Below are 23,813 nucleotides of genomic sequence, written 5' to 3'. Positions count from 1 at the left end.
GGAAAGGAAAGGAAAGGAAAGGAAAGGAAAGGAAAGGAAAGGAAAGGAAAGGAAAGGAAAGGAAAGGAAAGTTGAAAAATCAAGTCAACAAAGAGACAATCAGAAAGTTAGGAGAAAATCATGTCCTGAAAACCTGAATGTGTCAAGGAGAAGTTGATTGACAGTGTGAAAGACTATGGAGGTTAAGATGTATGAGGTTTGTGGAAAAGGCCATCATATTTAGCAATTAAGAGATGATTGGTAATTTTGGAAATTGAATTCTCAGTAAAATGATGAAGTTGGAAAACAGACTTTAAAGAGTTAAGACAAGAGTTGGAGAAAAAGAAGTAGAGAGCAGTTTCAAGTAGGTTAGCCACTGAAGCTAAGAGAGGTATAGGAGTATAGCTAGTAAAGGATAGATCAGATGAGGATTTTATGAGGCTGGGGGAGACTTGGGCATGTTTATAGACAGCAGAGAAGTGGCCAGGATGCAAGAATAGATTGACTATTCATGAAAGTAAGGATGATAAAGACTGTAGTCTGTTGGAGAAGAGAAAATTAGCATTTAGAGGGCTTATCTTCGCAAGAACATTCATTTTGTCCGGTGAGAGAGCAGAGAAAGAAGAGATAATATAGAGGAATATCATAGTGATATGAGGAAGAGGGAGAAAAAAAATTTTATTCCCTCCTGTGTTCTTGCACTATGTCTCTGGTCCTGTTCATTTAGAGGTTAGAGAAAATGATGCTAAGGTCACAAGTTTAATGTCCATTCTAAACAGTTAGCTTGGCTCTGGATTGTGCCCCTAATATCATCCAGCCAACTTACAAATGCATGTATTAGAGTCACTAGGAACATAGATTAGAAAAATATGGATGACATGCAAATCTACTGATTAGTCCTTTTTTTTCCCCTGTGTGTGGAGAGGTCAAATAAAGATTGTTGACTGTTAAAAAAGAAAAAGAAAAATATGGATGGATCAGCCATAATTCTATAGGAAAAACAACTCAAAAGAATGGCTACCATGGAACAGACATATCATCAGAGAACCACACATTAGCTCAAGAGCATAAACAAGTATAGCAGGCATTCCCAGAGTTATTCTTCTTTCCTACTACAGGATAATCTACAGGCCACATACACATTTTTTTTTTAAGCCCTTACCTTCCATCTTAGAGCCAACACTGTGTATTGTTTCTAAGGCAGAAGAGTGGTAAGGATAGGCAATGGGGGTCAAGTGACTTGCCCAGGGTCACACAGCTAGGAAGTTTCTGAGGCTAGATTTGAACCTAGGGCCTCCCATCTCTAGGCCTGGCTCTCAATCCACTGAGCCACCCAGCTGCCCCCCCAACACATACACTTTAGAGCATTCCCAAAGAAGGAGTACTAAAATTTCAGCACCCTTCTCTCTGATATTTCCTGCCTCTACTTTCAGTGTTTTATAGAATACTACTATAGCCTGTTTCTTCTGTGATCCATCAGCCAAAGAGAGAGCCAAACCCCAGATAAACCATATTGTGGCAGGTTCTTCACAATATTTTGGTGCAATTGGCTATATAATACATTAATGTTATTGAAAAATGACAAGTGGACAGATGTTCTATAGGGTCAGCTTGTATAAAAACAGTCACTGGAGAAGCAGGGAAATCCTTAGCATACGATGTGATTTAGCAAGGATATACACCTTGTGTTCAACCTTGGTTGGACCAGGGTCTTCTGTGCAACCCTGGACCCTAAGTCCCCACCCCACAGATGATCTTATCGCAGTGTCAGTGATTGTGTGAAAAAAATGTCTTTTATTTTGTACGTACATATATGTTTGCATAATGCATCCCCCCAACAGAATATAAGCTACCTGAAGGGAAAGACAACTTCATTTTTGGCTTTGAATCCCCAGCACCTAGCACCATGCCAGGCACAGATAATAAATGCTTGTTGATTGATTATCAGCATTTTATAGTATGTAATGTAGGGGCAAAAGTCAGCCTAGAAATTCAAAGAAGACGTCTAACCTCTCAGATAGGGACCAGTTTTCCACATGATCCACAAAATGAAACTTGGACTCGTCAGCTTAGGAAAGACGATTCACCATCATCGGTTTTTATAGTCACTCAGAATCATTACATGTGACATGTGACAATTAGACCCAAATAAAGAAGCAAACGGATCATTGTGATTAATACCCTTATCTAGGTTTTTGTCCATAATGCCCATGAATGGCCAGTGACAGTAAAGACAGGTGGATGGTAAGTGTGTGGAATCCTGGACCTGCAGTCAGAAGGAGCTGTTTAAACGTAGCCTCAGGAATTTAAGCTTTGTGACCCTGGCAATTCATTTCACCTATACCTGCTCCAGTTTCCCCATCTGTAAAATGGAGTAAATGTTAACACCTGCTTCACAGAGTGTTTGTGAGGATCAGATAAGAACACATTTTTATAAAGTGCTTTATAAACTTTATTTTTTTAAACCCTTAACTTCTGTGTATTGGCTCATAGGTGGAAGATGGTAAGAGTGGGAAATGGGGGTCAAGTGACTTGCCCAGGGTCACACAGCTGGGAAGTGTCTGAGGCCAGATTTGAACCTAGGACCTTCCGTCTCTCGGCCTGACTCTCAAACCATTGAGCTACTCAGCTGCCCCGCTTTGTAAACTTTAAAGCATTAAAAAGGCTATTTTTAATTCCTATTACTATCAATATTAAACTAGAATCAGATTGTAGAAGTAGAATGAAACAAAATTCACCTCATCCAACATTTTCATTTTATTGATGAGGAATCCGAAGCTTGAAGCAGTAAAATGATTTGCTCTTGTTTCCTTCAATATTCATTTATATCAAGCCTTCCTTGATTTCCACTCTACTACCAACTGCCACAATGATCCCTCCAGAAATGACCATGTAATTATTTTATATGTATTCTGTCTGTACTTATGAGCAAAGTTCTCTCTACATTTGTTCCTTTTAACACTGTCCTCCCTATAGGAAAGGGATGAGACTGAATTCTCCCAAGCCACAACTCTTTCCTACCACTGGGAATCCCCAGTAAATTACTTTGTTTTTTAGTTGCCAGATGGAGTTTTTGCTTGAAATTATTATATTCTAAGCAAAATGGCCTACCTACAAAGAGCCTTGTAGCTAGGGGGGGGAAAAACCTGATCCAGTTAAATTTCAGCCTTTTGGAAAGTTTATCAAAAGTTATTAATAAAATTATAAACATGAGTTTCTCTTCTGCCCTTTACATGGTAACGCCTCCAGTTAGTTAATCTAGGGCTTTGGAGAGATAATCACATATCTGACCTATTTCAAATTCTGTGCATTTTCATTTACTAGCTTCTCTATTTCTATGTTCTCAGAACATATAGATACAGTACAAATTATTCATGATGGAAATAGAGATAGATAGACCTTTAGATTGATAGAGATGTAGAGTGAATCATAGCAGTGTAGAGATACTTAGAAAGATAGATAAAGAGACAGAGAGAGAGAGAGAGAGAGAGAGAGAGAGAGAGAGAGAGAGAGAGAGAGAGAAGAGAGAAGAAAGGAGAGAAGAGATAGAAGAGAGGAGAAAGATGCCATTTTTACTATGATTACTATGTGCCAAGCACTGAGCTAAATTCTGAGGATACATTAAAAAAAAGATGGTCCTTATTGCCAAAAGGAGCTCTAATGGGATATTACAAGATATACAGGGCAATCTGAAAACAAAGAGGAAGGGGAAGAAATTCTGAAGAGTGGGTTGAGCCAGAAGTGAACTGAAGAGCATGTTTAAGGATCCTCAAGGAATGGAGATCTGGGGCAGTGATTCATCAGTTAATGTTTGACCATAGATTTACATGAATCAAAAATTCTGGAAAAAGAAACAATTTAAAGGAATGGAAAGAATATCACAAGAACAACATACTTAAGAAGTAGGAATAATTAAAGAGTAAAAAGTTTCTTTAAATAGTTGTCTTAGTTCATGAAGGGACAGTCACAAGATTAGCTCAATTGGAGTTCTTTGATCCAAAAAACCAAGGTTTGGCTCTGAACTTAACCTGCTAGGCTCACTCCCAAGTACCAAAATACATATTGCAAGACTTCTACAGGGAGACCTAATAGTTTTCTCTATTGCTGCTTTCCCTGTTGTCTCCTTCAGCTCTATACATTCTAGTTCAAATTCCCAGATGGGCAAATCTCTCCTCAAATGCAAATGATAGTCCAATTCTCTAAGGGCTAAAAGGGAAGGCTATCCCTCTAAACCAATCCATGGAGGATTCTTAGTCTTTCTAGTTACCTTGTTCCATTCAGAAATATATCTATTGTGTCCTCTGATGGATGGAAGGAAAGAAGGAAAAAGGATTATTAAGTGGTCACTATTAACCAGATATTGTGCTAAGCACTGGGAGTACAAATACAAACAAGGAGTCCAGATCTTACTCTCAAAAATCTTACATTATAATAGGGGAAAGGTAAAACATAAAAAGGGACAATGAAGCAAGGAAGGGAATGCATAATTTGGAAATAGAAAGTGAGACCTGGATCCAAGGACAACAAGTTGAGGAGACAACCAGCAACCTGGTTTGGAAATGTCTATGAATTCAATTTGCTTTCCATTCCTTTCATAGGATTAGCAAAGTTTCAAGGCAACTATATCCACAGTCGGGACTATAAGAGTCCAGAAGCCTTCAAAGGGAAGAGAGTGCTTGTGATTGGCCTAGGGAATTCTGGGTCAGATATTGCTGTTGAACTCAGCCACACAGCATCACAGGTACGGCAACAAAAAACTTGCAGAAAGGAACCATCCATTCTTATTTAAAAGTAAATATATATATATATATATATATATACATATATATATATGGATATATATATATATTCCATTTTCCCCAATTACATGTAAAAATAATTTTTAACACTCATTTTTAAAAAAAAAAAAACCTTACCTTCTGTCTTAGAACCAAGACAGAAGAGTGGTAAGGGCTAGGCAATGAGGGTTAAGTGACTTGCTCAGGGTCACACGCCTAGTAAGTGTCTGAGGAAAGATTTGAATCTAGGACCTCACGTCTCTAGCCCTGGCTCTCAAGCCACTGAGCTACCCAGCTGCCCCCTTAATATTCATTTTTAAAAATTTTGAGTTTCAAATTTTCTCCATCCTTCCCACCCTCTCTCCTTCACTCCCTCCCTGAGACAGTATATAGATTTTCCACATTCAATCACATAAAATAGTCTTCCATATTAGTCATTTTGAAGAAGGAGGAAGAGAAGAAGGAGGAGGAGGAGGAGAAGGAGAAGAAGGAGGAGGAGGAGAAGGAGAAGGAGAAGGAGGAAGAGAAGGAGGAAGAGAAAGAGAAGGAGGAGGAGGAGGAGGAAGAAGAGGAGGAGGAGGAGGAGGAGAAGAAAGAAAGAAAGGTGAAATCTCATATGTTTTAGTTTGTGGTCAGACTATCAGTCCATCCACTTTTCTGACTTTTTTCACATATAAGCCTCCTGGCTTATTGTTCAATGCATTCTACCATCCTGCTTTGTGGAGATTTGCAATTTCTTAGTCATTTCATAAGTATTTATCAAACTGAGTAAGACAACAACCAGGCTATAAAAGATATACAAAGAAAAACACACAACCAAGGTTCCTGACCTCAAGGAATTTCCAATGAGAGAGAGGAATGGTTAGGGAAAGAGAAGGCTTGTCATGAAAACAATGTACATGTAGGTGAAAATAGGGGTTCAACTTTGGGGGATGTGTGGCATCTCAAATTCAATTGCTTCAGTCCCTTCATTCTTCGGCACAAATTTAAGTACAATAATGAGCTGGAAAGTGACCAGGGGGTTGTAGCCAGGTTGTTGAGAGGACAATTATTTCTTTACAAAGACTGGTTAAACTAGAACTCAAATGAGAGATGTGAGTTTAGCCTGAAGAGTAGAAAACTTAGGAAAAGGAGTTTGGTTGCTCTTCTCAAATATTTCAAATATTGAAAATATATTAGGCTTATTCGGTACAGTCTTAATAAAGGAAGTCTTTAACTAACATCTGTGATTTTGTGGTTTAAAAAATATTTGGATAACTATATTTCTACATAATTGGTTTCCTTTGTACATTATTTTATTCACCTAAAAACAATCTCCTAAGAAGAGGTCCAAAGTGTTCACCAGACTAACAAAGGGGTCTATGACACAAATAAGGGTTAAGAACCTCTGTACTAGTTGATGGGAGGTACAGAGACAGATTGAAGCTCAATGTAGAGGAAAAACTCCCTAAAAATTAGAATGGTCCACAATTAGAAGGAGTCATTCATAAGGTAACAACTTCTCACTCAGTGCAGATTCCCCAAAGAAACTGAAAGATTACCATTCATTCAGGTAGAGACTAGTTGACTTCTTATCTAAGATGTACTAAGAGAATAATACTAAGAGAGTAATATTCTTTTTGTAGTTTTTTTTAATAATTTGTTATAAATTTTAAACCCTCATCTTCTGTCCCAGATTTAATACTAAGTATTGTTTCCAAGATGGAAGGGCAAGGCAATTAGATTTATGAGACTTGCGCAGGGCCACATAGCTAGAAAGTATCTGAGATCAGTTTTGAACTCAGGTCTGGCTCTCTGTCCACCAACTAGATGCTCCAATTTACTATTTATTTTCAACTTTCGTTTAGTTTTGTTTTTTTTTAATTTTGGGATCCAAATTCTCTCCTTCCCTCTAGCCCCTCCTCTACCCATTCAGAAGCTAAACAACATGATAGTAATTGAACATTCATTTTTTCTTTTATTCAACTTTATTTCATTTGCAGGTCCATACTCTCTCCCTTCTACCTCCCCTTATAAAGCAAGAAAAATAAAATCTGTTGAAAATATATATAACCAAGCAAAACAATTCTCATAGGAAATAAGTTCAATAAATGTATATACACAAAATATGCATATATATTTGGTGACCAGCTCTGCATAAGTAACCTCTTTCTGGAGGTGGATATCTGAACATTTCATCGTGAGTCCTGTGGAATCATGGCTGGTCATTGGGTTGATCAAAGTTCCTAACTTTTTCAAAGTTGTTAGTCTATACAATACTGTTGTTAGTGTATAAATTGTCCTTTCTGGTCCTCCTCTCTTCACTCTGCATCAGGCTATATTAGTCTTCCTAGGTTTCTCTGAAACCATTCCCTCCATCATTTTCACATAATAGTATTTTTTCATATTCATATATGATAACTTGTCCAGCCACTGCTCAATTAATGGGCATTCCCTCAGCTTCCAATTCTTTACCATCACAAAAAAATTTACTATAAATTGGTGAAGGGGTGTTGTGTATGGAAATGAGCCCCTTTCCTCTTTTTTTTTTATTTTTTAAACCCTTAACTTCTGTGTATTGGCTCCTAGGCAGAAGAGTGGTAAGGATAGGCAATGGGGGTCAAGTGACCTGCCCAGGGTCACACAGCTGGGAAGTGTCTGAGGCCAGATTTGAACCTAGGACCTCCCGTCTCTAGGCTTGACTCTCAATCCACTGAGCTACTCAGCTGCCCCCAGCCCCTTTCCTCTTTGTTTGATCTCTCTGGGCTATCTAATAATGATTTTTCTAGGTCAAAATATACAAGCAGTTTATAGCTCCGGGGGCATAGTTCCAAATTGTTTTCCAGAATGGTTGGATCAGTTCACAGCTCTACCAACAGTGATTTTATGCACCTGTCATTCCACATCCCTTCTAGTATTTGTTATTTTCCTCTTTGGTCAGTTTTGTCAATTTTATGTCTGGGAGCTGGTGGTACCTCAGAGTGGTTTTAATTCACCTTTCTCTAAGTATTATTGATTTAGAATATTTTTTTCAGTTGGCTATTTATAGCTTGGACTGCTTCCTCTAAAAACTGGCCATTCATTTCCTTTGACCACATATTTGTGAAATGTCTCTTGTTCTTAGAAATTTGAATCAATTCCCTACATATCTTAGAAAAGAGAACTTTATCAGAGACATTTACTGGAAAGACTTCCCCCCCATTCACCAGATTCTCTTCCAATTGTTTTGTTTATTCAAAAATGGTTTTATGTAATCAAAATTGCCCATTTTATATCCTATGAACCTTCCTATTACTTGTTTGGTCATGAATTCCTCCCCCATCCATATATTTGGAAAGGAATTTCTTCTATCTTTCTCTAACTTCTTTACAATGTTGCCCTTTATGTCTGATCATGTATCCATTTGGAGTTTATATTGTTATTTTGTGTGAAGAAACTGGTCTATACCTAATTTTTGCATGACACCTGCCTACTTTCTCCTAATAGCTTTTGTCAAATAATGAGCTCTTTCTCTAATAGCTAGAATCTTGAATTGTCTTTGTCAAAGCCTAATATGCTCATTTGCTTCTATATATTGTGAGCCAAATCTCTTCCACTGATCAAGCTCTCTATTTTTGGCATGCACTCATTCAGACATGCCCGTGAGGTTTTCTTGGAAATGATACCAAAAAATGGTTTGCCATTTCCTTCCCCAGTAGATTAAGATAAACAGAGGTCAAGTAATTTGCCTAGGGTCATACAGCTAATAAATACCTGAGACTGGACTCAGGTCTTCCTGATTCCAGGTGAATAAAATAAAACATACAAAGGAAACCAATTATATTGAAATATAGTTACCAAAATATTTTTTAAACCACAAAATTTAACCTTAGGTTAAAGCCTTCTTTACTAAGACTACACAGAAAAAGCCTAATACTTCTTCAAACTTCAAATACTTAAGAAGAGCGATCTGTTTCGATAATTGCTGCTACATGGTATAGTCTGAGATCTGATCATGCCTAATCCCCTTCCCTCCCATGAGACTTGAGCAAATGATTTAACTTCTCTGAACTGTTTGATTATCTGAAAATGGGTATGATGATTACTTCGTCCCATACCTTATGGAGTTGTGAGGATTGAATGAGATCATGTATATATAACACTTTTTAAGCATTAAGGCAATATTTAGGTGTGAAAAATTAAATAATACTATTATTGTCATTAATTGTCCTAGCTCTCCCACTTTCTAATCTTTTGTCCTTGAATAAGTCACACAACTTCTCTGTGTTTGCTTTTTCATGTATAAAATGAGAACAAGAAGCAATTGCAGTGTGGTAGATATAGAGAGGAAGACCTGGGTTTAAATCCTGTCTCTAAAACACACTGGCTATGGGTCACTTACACTTCTCAGTGACCTAGGCAACTTTCTAAGATTCTATTATAAGATTCTATTTCTAAGACTATGAGTTGCAAAGGAGATATTAGCCTGCACTCATTGAGAGCTCTTTACCAATTAAATCACATGTCTATGAAAAGGATGAAAATCATAATATAGGAACTGCCCAGAATGGTTGGAGGATCAAATGAAATAATATCTCCAACGTCTTTGCATGCTATTGATATTAGTCCAATTCCTTTATTCTGAAAATTGATTTGTCTACGACAACACAAATTGTCCCTATACATCCTAGTTCAGAAATCAAGTCTCTTCACCCACTGATTCCCTCTTCTGCCCTACCCTACCCCCAGTTTAGGAACAATTCCATTACACACTACTGCTCTGTTTCAAACCCAGGAAAAATCCTAGGGGAAGGTAGGGACATCCTTCTAAAGTCAGTCCAGTCCAAAAGCGAATAGACAATAGACTCTCACTAAACATCACATCCATCATACTTTAGTTTAGCCTAATTCAACTTGTCTTTTAAAAAAATCTGTGAATGAATCATTAAGCTAAATATTTATTGAGTCCACAATACCAGCTGGTTGACTTCCAAGACTGGGAGAAGCTAAATATTCCCCTACCTGGTTTTAGCTATGGATTTCTCCTGCTGCTGCAGAGAATTTTTTAAAAGAGGCTTCTATCCAAGATCTTGAGAGGGATGCATGGAGATTGCCCAAGATATAGTTGTATGGTTTCCTTTGTATTCTTCACAGGTTAATCATTGAAACTTGTTGCCTTTTTTTCTCTCTCCAGGTCTTTATCAGCACCAGAAGTGGTTCTTGGCTAATGAGTCGTGTTTGGGATGATGGTTACCCTTGGGACATGGTGTATATAACTCGGTTCAAAAATTTTCTCTGGAATCTCCTCCCTAACTTTGTCTCTGATTGGTTATATGTTAGGAGGATGAACTCACGATTTAAACATGAGAACTATGGCCTGATGCCTTCCAATAGGTATGAAATGAATTTTATAATTTAAAAAGTGAATGGTAGCTGTGTGATTGTGGGCCAGTCAGTTAACCACAACTGCCAATCCCTTATTATTCTTCTGTCTTGAAACCAATACTTGGTATTGATTCAGAGATGGAAGGTAAGGTTGTGTTTTGTTTTTTAAAGTGAGCCAATGTCTTATGACAACAACTCTCTGACTGTTTCCTTATATACTTGATTTAAGCTAGTGAGATCCCTTTGAGGATTAGATGTATAATATGGTAATGCCCAGGGTTATATATAACTGATAGCTACTTCCCATCTATACCCAGCCATTCACCAATCCATTGGCACCAAATTTATTTCAAGTTCTTTGCTGCCAATGTTGCTATCCCTATTTTGGTATATATTAAACCTTTATTTCCATCTTTGACTGTTTTGAGACCAATTCATAGTTTCACCAGGGATTTATCAGTTATCCTTCAAACTTGACTACTCCTATTTTGGGGAAGAAGGAAGTCAACTTTACCAATTTTCAGAATATGAGGTAAAAACCCCAAATCATTTTAATTTGTATTCTCTTATTGTTAGTGATGTGGAGCATAATCAAATGGTCATTTTCAGTTTGTAGTTATTTTGAAAATTGTTCACATTCTTTGACCACCTATCTATTAAGGAAGAAAACATTTAATTTTTCAGAGAGAAAAAAATCATTGTATTCCTTCTTTAAAATAAGGAAGTATAATACTTGTAAGGAATGCCTTTTCCCAACTTAATATGAGCTACTCTGCTCTGAGGCAATAACTAATTTATTTTATCTTATTTTATTTTTTATTTTGTGAGATAGTAGTGGCATAGACTATTAGGCTTGAAATGGAAGGTACTCTGGGCAGTTACACTGGCTCTCCCCCATGCTTGGAATACTCTCTCTCCCCTCTTCCCCACCCCATAACTTCACTGGCTTTCTTCAACTCTCAGCTACAAGAAACCTTTCCTCAATTCTTCTTAATCTTAGCACTTTCCCTCTGAGATTATATCCGGTTTGCCAGAAAGATAATAGCTAGATAGAAAGATAAACAGATAGCTGGATGGATATAGATGGACAGGGATAAATAGAAATAGATAGGTAGAGATAGAGATAGAGTAAGAGAGGGAGATAGTAGATAGATAGTTTTTGTTTGTAGCTGCTTGTCTTTTTTCTCCACCATTAGAATATGAGCTCCTTCAGAGTAGGGACCTTGTTTTTTTACCTTTCTTTGTAGCCCTAGTATTTAGCACAATACCTGGCACTTATTAGACACTTAATAAGTACTTTTTGATTCTTGTTGGCCTAGGTTCAAAAATATTGCTATTGACACTTTCTAGTTGTGTGACTTTAGAAAAGTCCTTTAGCCTCTCTCTGATTTAGGCAGCTAATTGGGACTTATCAGTACCGTACCTGCCCTATTGAAAATATTTTTCAAATGACTGTTGGCTTGCCTTATTAAGTCATATAAATAATGATGAACTTCATGGAGAGCTTTCTGCAAAGGGAGTTCCTCAAGCTAATAGTTAGTCAACATCTCATTTCATTTTATTTTATTTTTCTTCAAATGGCTTTTATGCAGGCTGGAATTTGCCCAAATGTTTAAGTTCTGGGGATTTCGTATAGCTTTTGTACCTAAGTGCAGTTATAACAAGCAAATTGCCTCTTTGCACAGATTTATGGACAATAAATTCTGGTTTTGGAAATTCAGCACCAAAAAAAATCCTATATTTCTCTTCTTGATGAAGTAGGAAGTGATCCAATGGGTTCATTGGTATAGGGAACTCCCTTGCCAAAGTGAATCAGGACATTCAAGGATTAGATGACTTGCTCAGGATCACTTAGCCAGATTGTGACAGAGGCAGGACATAAACACAAACAGGTCTTCCTGGTTCTACAGCAGCCATACCACACTATCACAATTTTTACAAATTATTTTTTAATATCTTTTCACATTTATCAATGTCCACCATTTAAAAAAAAGACAGAAGATATTGAAAGCTACCATGTACTATGTTCCAAAATGTAAGAAATTGCATTACATGATTTGCAGAGGTGAAAAACATTTATGTTCCCAAATTTGGGGAGTAGAGGGAAAGGGAATGGGAATAGGCATTCACTAACCACATACTATGTGCCAGGCACCATTCTGAATGATTCCCAAAAAATATTTCATTTGATCTTCATAAGTAGCTGCTGTTATTCTTATTTTACAGTCAAGGATATTGAGGAAAATAGAGGTTAAGGTACTTATCTGGGGTTGCAGAGCTAGGAAGTGTCTGAGCTTGGATGTGGCTTCAGATCTTCTTGAGTCCTATCTAGAACTCCATCCACTGTGCCACCTAGCTGATGAAGTAGAAAGCGAAATCCCATGGTTTGTAAAGTTTCACTTGACTTGGGTTTCCAAGACAAAAGGAGGAACACTAGAATTCCTTAAGAAAAAAAACAAAAAAGCTAAATTAGAGTACTGAGGGACATAGGTGGTGTGATGGTTATAGAGTTATTAGCCTGGAATCGGGATGACATGAGTTTAAATCTAGCTTCAGATACTTACTAGCTATGTGATCTTGGGCCAAATCACTTAATTTTTGCCTCAGTTTCCTTATCTATAAAATTAGGATAATAATAGTACCTAACTCAGAGGGTTGTTGTGAGGATCATATGAGATAATAATTATACAGTGCTTAACACAATATCTGACACATAGTAAACACTATATAAATGTGAGCTATTGTTATTATTGTTATTGTTCATGAACAAATAATTTAACCAGTCTGCCTCTGATAGAGTTGTTGTAAAGATACAATTGGATAATATTTGTAAAGTGCTTTGTAAACCTTCAAGCACCACATATCATTATTGTTATTTGTCACTAGTCGTGCAGATTTTAGCACATAAAACTACCACACCAAAAATCATTATAGCTAGTTTTATGATTAAATTGAAGAAAATGAATGAAAAGTCTCCATCTAGTAACCCACTCTCTTTCAAACAATCAGGATGAGGATGAAGTTAAGGGACATCAGTACAGATCAGTAAGTCAGCAAAAATACCTTAGCATTGCAGCATGGTTTTAAGTTTCAAGACACTTTCATAATTGTGTTCCCTATTTATTCTCATCCATTTGGTGAATAACTAATTAAATACCCAGTATAAGTAGCACAGAGAGTTGAATTGTGAGTTATCATGAATTATAAAAGCAGAATCATCACAAAGGAATATAATTTTTCTGAGGATAAAAATGGAAGTGTGTAGTCCATGGTGAGTGCTATGTAAATGTTAATCATCATCACCTTAAATATCCATTTTTGCCATATAAAATTTAGCTCCAAAAGAAGATCCCTAGGTAAAGGAGGAAAAGCATTCTTGGGACATTTGTTTGCCCTTTCTGTGCAGGACCTCAAGAAAAGAGCCTGTGTTCAATGATGAGCTTCCAGCCCGCATCATGTGTGGTGCAGTGTCCATCAAGCCCCATGTAAAGGAGTTTACAGAGACTTCTGCGGTGTTTCAGGATGGGACACAGTTTGGCCCCATAGACTCTGTCATCTTCGCAACTGGCTATGGTTATGCCTACCCTTTCCTGGATGACTCGATTATCAAAAGCAGAGACAACGAAGTGACACTATATAAAGGCATCTTCCCTCCTCCTCTTGAGAAGCCAACCCTGGCTGTCATTGGCCTCGTCCAGTCGCTTGGTGCTGCCATCCCCACGGCTGACCTACAAGCCCGCTGGGCTGCCAAAGTCCTTACAGGTAGAAGATGCCATAGATTCCGCATCAGGGATTCAAAGAAAAGTTAGATGTTGGTCAAAGGAGCATTGATGTATTTTGGGGGAAATTCTGAAGAAATAGGGATATGCTCTTAAAACTCTATCTACAGGGGCAGCTGGGTGGCTTAATGGATTGAGAGCTAGGCCTAGAGATGGGAGGTGCTGGGTTCAAATCCAAACTCGGACATTTCCTAGCTGTGTGACCCTGGGCAAGTCACTCAACCCCCATTGCCTAGCTTTTACCACTCTTCTGTCTTGGAACTGAAATGACATAAATAAAAGCTCTTTCTTTTTTAAACTGTAAAACTTTAATTGAAAGAAAAACCGGAGCTCCGACGGCCGGAAACTGACTAGCCTCTCATCCCTCCTAGGTGCAAGACTGGTCCTTATATCGACCAATCCCGTGCCTGGAAGTAGGGTGGCCTCTCCCTAGCATGGGATTGGTCCAATTCAAGACCAATCCCACGCCAGAAAGTAGGGGGCGTGGTCCTCCCCAGAACAGGATTGGGCCATTCAAGACCAATCCCACACCAGGAAGTAGGAAGGAGGGACCCCTGGGGCATGCTGGGGGATGCAGTTCCCCTGGCCACAGCATTTTAAAACCCGTAGAACCAATACACAGTATTGATTCAAAGACAGAAGATAAGGGTTTTTTTGTAAGTGTGATGTGTTGTTTTTTTTTTTTTCAGAGAGCTTATGTATAGATAGATAATAAGTATATATAATATATTATATGTGTGTATAAATATAGATAAATCAACATAGTAGCATGGGCTATATGTATGAATATATATAAATGTATACACATATGCATTTTTTATTATGTATTTACTATAGGATCATGGATGAGTGACTCTCTTAGAGCTTCAGTCAACTCTTAAGATTACATAAGTTACAGACAAGTTGCTGAGCTGCATTAGGAGAAGAAAATTCCATACAGGGGGTTCCTTACAAGGAAGAAATCAGACATCCAGACCAAACTTTTAAATATATGCTATGTGTGTACATGTGTGTCTATAATAATCAAAGAACCATACTTAATATGTTCCAAATGAGAACTAGATAAAGTTCTCAAGCTGTAAGAAAATCAGATAAATTTTAAATGCACCAGGGAAGTTACTATTGAAAAAAATTCTGCAATGAATAGTTCGGGGATATGAAGAATCATTTGTCATGTGGCTGATTGCTTATAATTCATCTGTTCTGTGATTTGCTAGTTTGTAACATTGGTTTTTCTTTTCTTTTTTAATTCTTAAAATTAAACCCTTACCTTCCGTCTTGGAGTCAATACTGTGTATTGGCTCCAAGGCAGAAGAGTGGTAAAGGTAGGCAATGGGGGTCAAGTGACTTGCCCAGGGTCACACAGCTGAGAAGTGTCTGAGGCCAGTATTGAACCTAGGACCTCCCAACTCTCGGCCTGGCTCTCAATCCACTGAGCTACCCAGCTGCCCCCACTGGTTTTTCTTAAAATAGAACCAAGGTAGTTCTAATGTTAGAGGATACAGATTTCCAGTGGAAGAGAAGAAATGAGATACTGTCTTTAACCACAAATAGCTTATAAAAGGCAGGGTGTTATGGCAGGAAATCTGACTGTGGTGCATCCTGGGGTTACAGTTAGCAGTCATGAATTTGTGTAGACAAATATGATGATAATTTTCAGGCATTGTAAAGGCAAACAGAATGCTGGTAGCTACCATTTTCTTATACCATGAGGGCAGAATAGGGCAGGCCTTATCCATAAACTAAACAGGCCACAGTCCAGGTGGTGGGAAAGGAAACCCAAAGACCTAATCACATGTCTTTATCTAGTTCTCATTTGGGGGAACACTATTGACATTTCTTTCTCCTTTTCTGCCTAGGTTCTTGTACTTTGCCTTCTTGCAAGGCTATGATGGATGACATTGATGAGAAAATGGGAAAAAAGCTCAAGTGGTAAGTGAATGTTTATGCTAAAAAATTATTCCTGAAGTTATCCTTTATCTACACCCAAGAACACCATAACATGCAACCAGGCATTATGGGGAGTGATAGCTGATTCATTTCTATTGGTTATGTCCTCCAGAAAGATTCCATGTTCAAGATCATAGAATCAAAGATAGAGACATGGAAGGGCTCTTTGAGGTCATCCAGTCTAACTCCACCATTTTCCAGAAAACTGAGAGCCGGAGATATTGAGTGACTTACCTGCTATTTGGCTAGTAAATAGCAGAGCCAAGATGCAAACTAGGTCATTGTTGTTGTTAAGTTCTTTCAGTCATCTCCAATTCTCCATGACCCCATTTGGGGTTTTCTTGACAGAAATAATGCAGTGGCTTGGTCTTTCCTTCTCCAGCTCATTTTACAGATGAAGAAAGTCCATATAGACTTAAGTGTCTTGCCCAGGGTCACACAGTCACGAAGCCCAGTTTCTTAGTTTGAACTTTGCATTTGATTTGTTACAGCTGACAGTTCCCTAATACCATAGCTGCTGAGGAGGTTCACGCACCTGTTTGTGGTTAGTCTTAGTAGGCTTCCCAAAAAGGGTATAAAGAGACTCTCAGGTCCAGTATCTCTTTGGAGTTGGCACTAAGAGCTGTGTCTTCTCTCAGGGTGGAGTTGGTATTTAGTATTATGTCTTCTCCCAGGGGTATGATTCTCAGAGTCCCAGAGCTTTTGGCTCTGCGTGGTATTTAGCTCATGACTCTGTGTGGTGGCCAGAATATTAAATATTCCTGATTAAAGGGTGGGTTTTCTGACTACTTGGTAGTTATGGGTTATTTCCAATTTAACACTAGCATGTTTTCCACCTTGCCATCTTGCTCCATATAGCCCTGAAGATCTCCATATTGATAGCAATGACTCAGGCTTACATAGAAATCACTATGAACCAGTTCTGTAACTTGACACTACATTTAAGTGATTATTTTTTCATGTTGATGACCCTGGAAAGGGAGTAACTTTCCAAAGTGATGTTTTTCAAAGGGTTTTGAAAGAATAATTAAGTAATAAAACCATGACACCTGGATGAGCAAGCCAGGCTGGAGCTAGATCTTAAGCCCCAAAGGAAGTCCCTTAACTCCTTTAGACCTTTAGTGGGTCAAGGAATGAGTGCCCTAAAGAAGAAATGGCATGACTCACAGATGAAGGGAAGGACTTGCCCATAGTTATACAGCTGGCAAACTGAGGAGTTGGGCATTTGAACTCAGATTTTCCAACTCCAAAGCTATTTCTTCCACAACAACCACTCATCAAAGTTTGGGACAAACTAGGATCAGTCATTCACACATTCTACTAGCACATATTTGCTGTCACCTACTGATTGTCAACATATACTTTCTAAATTTGTCAACAACAAATGACAGTAGCTGAGCTACTAGGAAAGTGAGTAAAATAAAATTATTTCAGAGCTGGTGTTTGGGTGGGGAAGTCCTTAGTTAACTTAGAAAGAAAATGACCAAAACAAACGATGACCTAAAAAATGAACTCCTCTTCTGAACAATGTCTTTACAGAAGAAAACAAATTCCAGATTATTCAAAGTAATAATTTTAATGGTATTTATATTATGCTTGAAGGTTTGCAAAGCTATTTACATATCTCATTTGAACCTCACAACCACCTGGTAAAATAGATTCTATTATTATCCCCATTTTACAGATGAGGAAACTGAGATTAAGTGACTTGCCCAGGATCACACAGGTAGTAATTATTTGAGGCCAGATTTGAACACAGTTCTTCCTAGCTCCAGTCCCAACTTTCTCTGTACTGTGCCGCTTGGCTGCCCCCTATACAAAGCTCATTATTTCATTAGAGCCCCTTAACAACCCTCAAAATAGGTACAATTATTAATACCATTTTTCAGAGGAAGAAAATGAGGCTGACCAAAAAGAGAATTGCTTCTCAGATGTGAAAAATGGAACCAATAGAAAAGAACTGTCCAAGGGGCAGCTGGGTAGCTAAGTGGATTGAGAGTCAGGCCTAGAGACGAGAGGTCCTAGGTTCAAATCTGGCCTCAGACACTTCCCAGCTGTGTGACCCTGGACAAGTCACTTGACCCTCATTGTTCACCCTTACCACTCTTCCACCTAGGAGCCAATACATGGAAGTTAAGGGTTTAAAAAAAAAAGAAAAGAAAAGAAAAGAACTGTCCAAGGTCCCCCAAATAGTCAAGGCTAGAACTTTGTCTCCTGACATATTTAGCACACCAAGTTGCTGACATCAATACCAAATCCTAAAATAACTATTTCAAAGCATAATAGTGAGTTTAGGATTCCTCCAACAAATATTATGTGCACTAATACAGTTAATTTCTGCAATACATTATTTATGTTAATAAGTATGATCTCTTTACCAGGGGAAATATTGAGGCAATTTCTAAGTCTCAAAAGTGGTTTTATTAATATTCTTTTTTCATAGAAAAGCACTTATTTCCAGCAGCCTTAGTGAGGTAGGTAGTTCAAGTATTATTGTCACATTTTTACAGATGATGAAACTGAGGTTTTGTTAGGCTGAAGTCACCTAGCCATAATTAACAAAGGGGAAAATATCCAAGGCAGCCTTTACAATTATCTTCCAAGTTCCAACTAATTTTTAGGAGTGATTCTCTGCTCTCTCCCTTCCATGAGTATCATAACCCTCAGGATGTGATAAATTTGTAGCTGTGATGCAAGTGAAGTGCTTTGGGAGCTTTGGGGAGGAGAAGAGCACTTGAAAGGAAGGAAAAGAAGGAATCAGCAAAGATATCATAGAAGAAATGATGCCTAATCTAGCATTTAAAGGAGAGAAAGGATTTCTAGTTAGATGATACAATGGATAGTGTTAAGATTAAAATTTTCTGGAGATTGAATCCTAATTTATAACTTTAGTAGCTGGTTATCTTGCTAACTTTGCTGCTCTTCCAATTTATTTTTTCAACACTCCCAAACAACAACAAAAACAACAACAAAAATAACTGGAAAATATACACAAAAACAGCCATCTTTTCCAAAGTTTCTTCTTGACGATTTCAGCTTCTCAACAATCCAGGATTTATATAACAAAAATTTTCTACACTACATGTAAGCCATTCTTATGTGACAAGAAAAAAAATACTCAGAAAAAGGAGTTCAGACTCCTGGGTGGTCGCCAAATTGTTAAGATTAAAATTCTCTGGAGATTGTATATTCATTATTTATTAAATAGTGAAAGCAATTGGAGGGAGAAAAGGCACATCATTACATGACCTTTACATACACGTTAGCTCGCCACTGACCACTCCTACTGCTTCCTAGTGTTATGATTAAAATGGATATAGATGGATATTAAAAGAAGTATTAATATTTTCATTAAGGCCATTTTGGTAAAATATAAGATGACCACGCACCTGCTAAGATCTGATTCAAATTGCCTGCCATACTTTCTGCCCACCTGGCTCCCTCGTACCAAAGAGAGCCTGCCTCCAGTGACCTCAGGAGTCTTATACTGTTCATCTACACAATCACACTTCCTGTCTACCTGCATTACAAGAGAAATCATGAGAAATGTAGTTTCCAAGTCCCCTAAACATCCACAGGAAGTTTGTCATATATCTAAATATTTAAAACTCAAACGAACCCCAAAGAACCCTCAAAAGAACCCCCAAAATTCCAAATAACACATTAGCTGAGAGAAGTCAAGCTTCCCTGATCCATAATTTATACCCCTGGAGACGTCCCTTTTTCTGGGTCTCCCTGGTTGGACAGATAAACTCAGTCCAGGTCAGAGACTTATTTTCCAAACGCCAGGAGTCATGTGGGAAAAGAGGCAAGCATCTTCCAGGATGCCAGAAAGCCATGTTTGTAACCCAGTCAAAGGGTAGGGACAAGACCAAAATGGATTTTCATAATTTTCCTTTTTTTTTTTTTTTAAACCCTTAACTTCTATGTATTGGCTCCTAGATGGAAGAGTGGTAAGGGTTGGCAATGGGGGTCAAGTGACTCCCCCAGGGTCACACAGCTAGGAAGTATCTGAGGCTGGATTTGAACTTAGGACCTCCCGTCTCTAGGCCTGGCTCTCAATCCACTGAGCTACCCAGCTGCCCCTTTAAATATAGGATGATGCCACCTTTGTTGTTGTTTTTTTAACCCTTACCTTTTGTTTTAGAATCAATACTATGTCTTAATTCCAAGGCAGAAGAAAGGTAAGGGCTAGGCAATGGGGGTTAAGTGACTTGCCGAGAGTCACACAGTTAGTAAGTATCTGAGGTAAAATTTGAACCTAGGACCTTCTGTTTCTAGATCTGACATTCAATCCACTGAGCCACCTAGCTGCCCCCCAAAACTTTCCTTTTAAAAAGGAAAAAGGAGTAAAATTTTATTTTAAATTCACATAATAGAATTGCTAGGCCTACAATCAGAAGACTCATCTTTGTAAGTTCTAATCCAGCCTCAAACACTTATTAGTGGTGTGACTTTAGGCAAAGGAATTCATTTAACCACCTCAGTTTCCTCATCTCTAAAACGAGGTGGAGAATGAAATGGCAAAACCGCTCTAGTATATTTGTCAAGAAAACCCCAAATGGGGTAATGGAGAGTTAGACACTACTGAAAAAAATTGTCTGAACAAAGGACTGCTATAAGCAGAAGTCATGGGGAATGCATTCCAAGTGGAGAGTGGGGAGATGGCATGAGCAGAATTGGGCAGGCAGGAAGGAATAGGACCCAGGACTAGAGAATAATAAAAGCACATTTTGAAATAATGACCCAAGTTTATGAATGGCTTTGCTGCCATGGCTGTGAAGTAAGGAGCACAAGACTACTGGTTTGACCTAAACATCAAGTTCATGTAGAAAAGTAAAGAAAAAGAAATAAATTAGAAAGGAAACTTGTAGTCAGATAGCAGAAGGTCTATAATACCCAGAGGTGGAGCTGGCAAAAGGCAATGTGAAGCCAAAAATGACTCTAGAACTGCGAAGTGAGAGCATCTGAGCTGTGAATATAGACAAATTACTCTGCCAGCAAGCAGGATGCAGAGGAAAGAGATGGAGGACAAAGGAGCCACTCCTGCATTACATTTATTAATTGCCTCATATATAATGTACTGTTTTGAACACTGGAGGAGTTGCCAGGAAACTTTAAAGACAGTGACAATTCTTAAGAAGCAATCTAAAAGGGAACATAATATATATATTTGTTGTTATTGGGATAGTTAGGTGGCACAGTGGGTAGAGCACTGGGCTTGGAATGAGGAAAACTCATCTTCATGAGTTCAAACCCAGACTCAGACACCAATTAGCTGTGTTACCTAGAGCAAGTTACTTAACTCTGTTTGCCTCAGCTCCTCATCAATAAAATGAGCTGGAGAAGGAAATGGCAGACCATGCCAGTATCTTTGCCAGGAAAATCCTAAAATGGGGTCACAAAGAGTCAGACATGGCTGAAATGACTCAACAACAAAATTTATGGTTTGCCAAGAAAGGCGAGATATTGACATCTCTTAAAGGGAACATAAGGCATACTTGGGAAAACATAATATAGCTTAGGATGTAAATGGAAAAGCAGAGTAAACAGTGACCTGTAAATTCTCAGATTCTGTGAATTCAGGCAATAATAATAGCAACACATATATATACTTATATATATATATATATATATTGCATTTATATTCTAAATTTTTTTGATTGCTTAATTAAAGTATATTTATTTTATTTTAGTCTCATAACAATTCTGTAAGCTAAACAGAATAGTTATTATTATTCTAGAGACAACAAGGTGGAACAATGGATAGAGTGCTAAGTCTAGAGTCAGAAAGACCTCCAACTCTTTGTAACTGGATGACCCTAGGCAAGTTATTAACCCTGTTTGCCTCAGTTTCATCATCTATAAAATGCCTAGAGAAAAAAAATTGCAAACCACTCCAGTATCTTTGCCAAGAAGCCCTCAAATGGAGTCACAAAAAGTCAGGCATGATCAAAACAATTGAACAACAAATTATTATCCACAGTTCACAGATCAGAAAACTGATACTTAGATCAAACGACTTTCCTCTGAATATCAGAAATGAGATTTGAATTTAGGTCTTCTGGAGTTTAATGCAAGGACTCTATCTACTAGGTTTTGCTTAAGGGGGTGGAAAGAAAGAATTATGCATTAACTCTTCTGACGGAGATATTCATGGTGTTGAGATTATTTGTGGAATTTAATTTGCTAGGTTATCTCTTTGATTTGGTCACTTAACCAATCACCATCCTTTTTAAAGTTTCTTGACATGTTATAGAATAGTAGGGAAAGAGAAGACAATTAACATTTATTAATCCCTATTGTGTTGCCAGGTGCTACTATAAGTGCTTTATAAATATTATCTCATTCAGTCCTCACTACAACCCTGTGAATTCAGTACTAATATAAATCCCATTTAACAGCTGAAGAAACTGAGGCAGACAGTGGCAAAATAATTTTCCCAGGGTCCCATAACTGGTAAGTGTCTAAAACTGGATTTTAACTAGGACCTTCCTGACTCCTAACCATTGTCCCACCTAGTTGACAGATGGTAAGTTGTATTTCTGGGTACTATTTTGAAGACCACTCCAATGTTCTTTTCTCTTTCAAGGTTTGGCCAGAGTCAGACATTACAGACTGATTACATCACATACATGGATGAACTCGCCTCCTTTATAGGAACAAAGCCCAATATGTTGTGGCTTTTTCTAACAGACCCCAAACTGGCAGTGGAAGTTTACTTTGGCCCCTGCAGCCCTTACCAATTTCGTCTGACTGGGCCAGGAAAGTGGGATGGAGCCAGAAATGCCATCTTGACCCAGTGGGACCGGACAATGAAGCCATCCAGGACAAGGGCTATCAGCTGTGCCCAGAGACCACAGCCTTTTCTCCATTTGCTTAAAATATTCTCCTTCTCTGTATTCCTTCTAGCTATTGTGCTTGCATATCATTAATAGCCAATTGATGCTAGGGCCAGAAGGGTATTTTCAAAAGTTATTCTCCCACCCCTGCAAAGAATATTCAAAACATTTTTCAATACATTAGCACTAGCACTCATTCTTGCTAACAAGGTACTGATGAGGTAGAAGTCACATTTATCACCCATAGTTCAATGAATCAATCAATAAAGCTCTTAAATGACTAGGATCAAAAGTTCCCATTCAGCTTCTCAAACATTTTTCGTTTGACTCCTTTCTTGTAGCTTTAGCAGATTTACCAAGTGCCTAAAAGAAATCAAGCAGAGAATAGTAAAAAGTGGATTCATAAGAAATTTAATGTACCATACTTCTTGTTTCTTCTTCCTTATTAATTAGTTTGATGGAAGTCTTTGGGAAGAGTGATGCATATATCTGACCAAGGAAATAGACTTCTTTGAAGGCTTCTTATATAGCCTGATGATGTGGATAGGATCACCGAATCATAGGTTTATGATTAAGAACCTTAGAGGCTATCTAGTCCTATCCTCTGTAAGGATGGGATTTGTGCAAGGGGGGTGGGACAAAAGGAGCCAGAGAAGGAGTGGCCATCTCATTCTTATGCCTCTCATTTTATAGAAGAAAAAATTATGGTTCAGATCTAATTCTAAATCCCCGAATTACAAATCCAGCACAATTTCTCAGAGGAAAAGAGGGAAACACAGTATTGTGGTCTTAGGCTTTCTAAAAGAGGTTTGGACAAAAATGTTTTGATAGGCAATAGAATGACACTGTCCAACAAGTCTTTTCCAGAGCAATTTTATGAAATCGATTTTGAGTAAGCATTAAATAAATATGGAAAAAATTGATCCCTATGACCTTATGAATTAACCCAGTAGTATTTGGGGAAATAGTGTTGAGTTTCTGAGTGTTTGTTCTGAATGTCGATGTTTGAAGAGCAACTAGCAGATTTTTAGTCTCTGAGCAAGCTGCGATAAGCACAGGCATATCCTGAATAATGCCACTGAAAGGCATACCCCAAGTAATGTCACTCAAAAGGTTTGATTGGATTCTGCCTACACTTATTA

The 23,813-nt window shown here is 38.0% G+C and overlaps 1 protein-coding gene across 1 annotated transcript in view; it reads left to right on the top strand.

The window, feature by feature from the left end:
- The window catches only part of LOC123245895 (putative dimethylaniline monooxygenase [N-oxide-forming] 6), a 63,798-nt gene extending 41,034 nt beyond the window's left edge, over positions 1 to 22,764 (top strand). The window contains exons 2-6 of the mRNA XM_044674881.1: positions 4,578 to 4,720; positions 9,910 to 10,109; positions 13,507 to 13,862; positions 15,739 to 15,811; positions 22,422 to 22,764. Of these exons, the coding sequence (XP_044530816.1) occupies positions 4,578 to 4,720; positions 9,910 to 10,109; positions 13,507 to 13,862; positions 15,739 to 15,811; positions 22,422 to 22,764 (1,115 nt within the window). The remainder of the gene's footprint in view (positions 1 to 4,577; positions 4,721 to 9,909; positions 10,110 to 13,506; positions 13,863 to 15,738; positions 15,812 to 22,421) is intronic.
- The last annotated feature ends 1,049 nt before the right edge of the window (positions 22,765 to 23,813 follow it).

The sequence above is a fragment of the Gracilinanus agilis genome, chromosome 4, assembly GCF_016433145.1.
Source record: "Gracilinanus agilis isolate LMUSP501 chromosome 4, AgileGrace, whole genome shotgun sequence".
NCBI classification, from domain to species: domain Eukaryota; kingdom Metazoa; phylum Chordata; class Mammalia; order Didelphimorphia; family Didelphidae; genus Gracilinanus; species Gracilinanus agilis.
The sequence above is the reverse complement of the archived record's forward strand: the minus strand, read 5'-3'. Positions and strand labels throughout refer to the sequence as shown.